This window comes from Aplysia californica, unplaced genomic scaffold (assembly GCF_000002075.1).
Source record: "Aplysia californica isolate F4 #8 unplaced genomic scaffold, AplCal3.0 scaffold00051, whole genome shotgun sequence".
NCBI lineage: Eukaryota > Metazoa > Mollusca > Gastropoda > Aplysiida > Aplysiidae > Aplysia > Aplysia californica.
This window is the reverse complement of record NW_004797321.1, coordinates 1,376,610-1,382,197: the sequence shown is the minus strand read 5'-3', so window position 1 is coordinate 1,382,197 and position 5,588 is coordinate 1,376,610. Positions and strand designations below refer to the sequence as shown.

Below are 5,588 nucleotides of genomic sequence, written 5' to 3'. Positions count from 1 at the left end.
GTCAAATATTGCATATCTTCTCTGGGCCGAGGCAGGCTGGGAGGAATGAATAATTTTCTTTGATGGACAAAGTATGGAGAATAGAAAATAAAAAAGTTGTGGAAAAAGTTGGCTTTATAATAAACGTATCCAAAACAGAAGTACTACGACTATTTTTAGAAACTACACCCATCACTCTTTATGGAGAAGTCCTTGCAGAAATAAGTTAATTCAAGTACCTTGAAAGCATTATATCTAAAACTACCAACTGCCTTAACGACGTCCATCAGAGACTTAAAAATGCTTGGATCGTTTTTGTGAAACTAAAGACTATAATATGGAAGTCAAAGATCATTTCTTTGAAGGCGAAAATAAAAAAAATATAATACAACATTTTGGCTGTATTGGCGTATGGTTCAGAGATATGGAAAACAAACAAAACAATTCGACGAAAATTAAAAAGCTTCCAAACAAATTGTCTACGAAGAATTTTACTAATAAAATGGGATAAATTTATTGCAAATAATGAAGTGTTGAAAAGAGCTGAAATTGAAGACATCAACACAACAATAAAAAAAGAGAAGATGAAAATATCTGAGACATGTTCCGAAAAGACGAGATTGTCGTATCAGACCTGGCATTTGAAACCAACCGAGAAGAGAAAGCTGGGAAGACCAACTGGAAGCTACAGAGGCACAATAATAAGAGATGAGACAATCGCCCAGGGCCTGGATGAGCTGAAATTAGAGAAAGTGGCCCGGGACAGACATGCGTGGCGTCGACTGCTCTCCGCCTTATGTACCTGAAGGTACAGGAAGAGAGTAATTAAGTAAGTAGGCCTAAGCATTAGATTTTAAGAAGGCTCCTCATCTGAAAATATAATGAAGGACCAGAATGTCAAACCTCAAAGGGAAGCATACAAGGTTTAGGAGCTTGTGAAGTTTGCGCAAAAATTTATTTCTTTGAAATTAGAATACCAATTCCCCACACGCAACTTCTTCAAAATTAACTTTGCAGACAATATTGGAGTCAATGCAATCTGTTAAAATCTGCGGGTGAGCATGTGTGTCAACCTTTGTGTGTTCGTGTGTGTGTTCGTGCGTATGTGCGTTCATAGTGCATGCGCGCCTGCGTGTGTGTGGTGGGTGGGTTCGTGTGTGTATGTATGTGAGTCTGTGCGTGTGTGTGTTTGTGTGCGTTTGTGTTTGTGTGTGTGCGTGTGTGTTTGTGTGTGTGTGTGTTTGTGTGTGTGCGTGTGTGTTTGTGTGTGTGTGTGTTTGTGTATGTATTGGTGTGTGTGTGTGTGAGTGTGTGTGTGTATGTGTGTGCGTGCGCGTGCATGTGTGTGCTTTGTGTGTGTGTGTGTGTGTGTGTGTGTGCGTATATTTGTGTGTGTGTGTGTGTATGTGTGTGTGAGTGTGTGTGTGTGTGTGTGTTTGAGTGTGAGTACACGTGTAAGTCTGTGTCTGAGTTTGGATGTGGCTTCTACAACATGAGCATAGCTACTTTACTTTTACTTTTATCCGCCGCGTATACCCTTTTGGGTGTTGCGGGAAGAAAGAGACGGCTTTCTGTCGCCAGCCGGACAGCTTGGGTCAGGGAGATGCCGTGGGTGGTTAATGTAGCATAGCTACAATACATAATAATATACTTACGTGTATTGGGGCTGAAATACACCAGCCAGAAACCGGAAGAACTGTCGTTTCTGCGAAGTGATTTGTGGAAGAAAACGATTAGTTTGGATTTGTTTCACTTTGACATCCATTTGGAGCTCTGACCCTGCCTATCTGGGCCAACCAGAGTGATAGAGCGAAAACATAGAGAATGCCGATTTCACAGACTGACTCAGTAAGTGCCGATAGGAATAAACATTCCCTTATGTTTCCAACTCGCCCCACATAGAGCTGGCAGACTGCAGGCGGCTTTAAGCACCGATCAGCGCTGTCGGCTTTATCAGAATTGAAAAACTGCGCTGTCATATCTCAATGCCGTCTCGCCGTCGCAAACTCGGGTTCTGCGGTTTGAGTGACGTCACCCGACTGGACTAGGGACAATTTTAAAAGGTCATTTCAGAGCTGGTGCTGCACGTAGACAAAAACTAATTACATTTTTTAAAGCAGCATTGTCAAATTAGGGGGGAGGGGGGGCATCCGAACAGAATTAAATTTTAAGTAATATTTTAGGAAATTCGTGGTTTGGGTTGGGTTTTTCCCCCAAAAAAACGCTTCATCAACACCAACCGTGTTGTGGTGTAATTATTTTCTTAGATTTAGGCCTTACTGGGTGTCAGTTAACCTTTAGTGTGTGATTTTGAAGAGCCGAGGCCTGTAAAGTTTTCTGTTGTGCGTCTACAAAGAGAACTAGATAGATCTAGTTAGATCTATACAAGTGCAAGCTTAAAAGGAGCGGCAACAGGTGCCCTCTATGTGGAGTCAAGCAGACACCTACTGGAATCTGTCGGCGTCGATCTTCAGCCGCTTATATTTTTGCACTTACTACGTCCTCGCAGAGAGACTGAGATACTCGTTAAAAGCTATTTTCTCTAGTCAGTAATCGAATGATTTTTTATAAAATGTAATTCTTATAGATTTAACATTTTGATCTTATCTCCGAATAATATATGTGAGGCAGCATGATGGAATCAATCTCTCGTCCAAATGATCAAAGTGAAGTAACTTGCATTTTTCCACAGGTTTGTGAATTTTTATCAAATTTTTGTTTTTTGGCTCAACACCTGCCATGCCAATTAAAGAACTAATTTCTGTGTGGATTTTTCTGAAAAACGTTGATTAAAAGCACAAAAATGTTTAATTTTCTGTAACCACCGACTCTGAAGCAGCAGCTAAGGAAATAACTAATCTTTGGCTCCAAATTGTTTTAATCAGCTTTTATCTGAAGAAAAAGTTGTCTCAAATGTGGTTTGATGTAATTAATAACTGTTAAATCTCAGCGGCACAATTTTTTTCATCCAAATAAAGACAAGTGAACAAGCTAAAAGATTATAACAATAACTCTAAAGGACCAGTGGCGGTGGGTGGACCAAGATTTGGGTGGGGCTTAGGTTTCTTCCACTTCTTTACCGCCAAAAAGCAAGCAATAAGAACAAAACAGTGATGATTTTTCTATACTCACTGCGAGCCACGGCATTTTGAGAACCATTCAAACGAGAAGAGTCACTTTTGTCTTCCATCTCTATGTTCTTAGTTAAAGTTAAGCTCTTCTAGATGGTGGGGACGAAGCCGTTTCACCTCCAAATTGTTCTAATTAGCTTTTATCTGAAGAAAAAGTTGCCTCAAATGTGGTTTGATGTAATTAATAACTGTTAAATCTCAGCGGCAAAAAACACACAGCACTCCAAATACATACCGTCTATGAGGTGGATTAGATCGTGTTGTTGCGGAAAATAGAACGCGCCTAACAAAGGCCCAATGGACGCATAGGTATCTGTGTCACTGGGGGAAAGTGTGTCGTAAACTTTCACCCCATTGTCAGGGCTGGGAGAGCGTGAGCCCTCTGTGCAGTGTAATTTTGTAAAAGTCTTCTACCTTTTTTCAAGAAGAGTTTCATTAAAGACGGGCGTGGGAACCGGCTTATTCTTTCTGAGCCCTAACGACATTTGATTGGCTGTTAGGTTACTATAGTTGTAAGCGGTGACAACAATGATTGGATAAACGGGCAAGCCGCCAAGCTGATAACTGTGTTCATTGCGTGTGATCATGGCGGTTTCAACTGCTTATTTCGCTATTTAAGCAACTTTCATTAACTCAGGGATAGAGTTGGGGTGGGTAGGGGGTGGGGTTGAGAGGCTCAAGCCCGTAAGCCCTTCACTACCCACCGCCACTGTAAAGGACCAAAACTTGACGAGAGCCTGATTCCACCACGCTGCTTCACATATTGTAAATGTAGAGTAGCGAGTTACCTGTGAAATGATATGGTGACAGAAGAGGGCCATGGCAATACAAAAGTCTCCCGCGGTTTTCCGAAACAGTCAAAGGCAAGGTCACGCAAGGACATGTCATCTCCTACCGAAAAACAAAACATGTATGATAAGTTAGATAAATGCTTCTTTACCCCCCACCCCCCATTCCCTCACCCCCCTCTCTCTCTCTCTCTCCCTCTCTCTCTCGCTCTCTCTCTCTCTCTCTCTCTCTCTCTCTCTCTCTCTCATCTTGACCTTCCTCCACACTGCTCCTCCCCACCTCCCTCCTCAGGTTGCCCTTTCATCTCCAGCCCAATCCCCCTCCACCCCCACAGACAAAAGACATACGCCACACACCTGCCTCAACCAAACAGTTGAGAGCGCCATAAAACACTTACCAAAACAAAAACAATAAACAAAAAACCCCCAAAAAAACAAATAACAAAACAAAGAAAACCCCACCTACCTCTGAAGGCAGAGAAGTAATGAGCCGGAGAGAAGACTTTGGTGAGCGACGGGTCCATCACTTGCAGCCTCAGACACTTCTGGTGGGCCTCAATCTGAACGCTGGGGTTGTCCGGGCCGCTTTGTGTGGGGAGGACAAGATAGAGAGATAGATGGATAGATAAAGAGAGAGAGAGAGAGAGAGAGAGAGAGAGAGAGATAGAGAAAGAGAGAGAGAGAGAGAGAGAGAGAAATAGATGGCTGGATGGATGGATAGATAGAGATATAGATAGATGGATGGATGGGTGGATGGATGGATGGATGGATAGATAGATAGATAGATAGATAGATAGACAGATGGATGGATGGATGGATGGATGGATGGATGGATAGATACAAAAGAGAACAAAAGACTATTTTTTCTAAGGAAGCTAAAGTATTTTAAAGTTGATAAAACATTGATGACCATGTTCTACAATTCAACCATAGAAAGTATGATACATTTTTGTATAACACCGTGGGCCGGGAATACAAGACTACAAGATAAAGAAAAATTAAATCGACTAGTACGGAAAGCATGTAAAATTTTAACATCTACATTCCCCTACTTGGATGAATTGTACATACCAGCTTGCACTAAAAAAAAATAATTCCATCTTTTTAAACAACAAACATCCCTTGTTCCCTCAAATAAAAACATCAGTCAGAAGTAAAACACCTAGGCTTCTGATCTGTAACAAAGAAAGATACAGAAGGTCATTTTTACCATCATCTATCAAAATGCTTCCATCTTAACCATCTTGTAAGTATACTTACGACCTTAGAGCATGCATCAAAACAACATTGAGTGTGTATCTAGATTACGATTATTATTATTTATACTGCTGCTCAGTTATATTATGCATGTGATTGTAAGCCTACGTGTGTGTGCATGTGTGTGCGCGCGTGCGCGCGCGCGCGCGCGTGTGTGTGTGTGTGTGTGTGTGTGTGTGTGTGTGTGTGTGTGTGTGTGTGTGTGTGTGTGTGTGTTTGTATGGTGAGAAAGCACAGTGAACAACCCAAACAGCGGGATGCAGGTGGGGGAAAGGAAAGAAGCTTGTTCTGCCAACGTACTCTCTTAGAAGAGAGGAAGAACAGGAGGGCCGGACGCGCACCACAATCGTGAAGAGAGAGAGGGGGAGGAGAGAGAGAGATAGGAAAGAATAATTACACCAACACACTATCTCCACTATACTAATAGAGAAAA

At 41.9% G+C, this 5,588-nt stretch overlaps 1 protein-coding gene across 1 annotated transcript in view; it reads right to left on the bottom strand.

The window, feature by feature from the left end:
- LOC101851629 overlaps positions 1–4,483 on the bottom strand; it is a gene marked incomplete at its 5' end in the record, with an annotated part of 32,633 nt that extends 28,150 nt beyond the window's left edge. The window contains 3 exon segments of the mRNA XM_005092712.3: positions 1,635–1,684; positions 3,899–4,001; positions 4,365–4,483. Coding sequence (XP_005092769.2) covers positions 1,635–1,684; positions 3,899–4,001; positions 4,365–4,483 — 272 coding nt within the window.
- Positions 4,484–5,588: the final 1,105 nt, after the last annotated feature.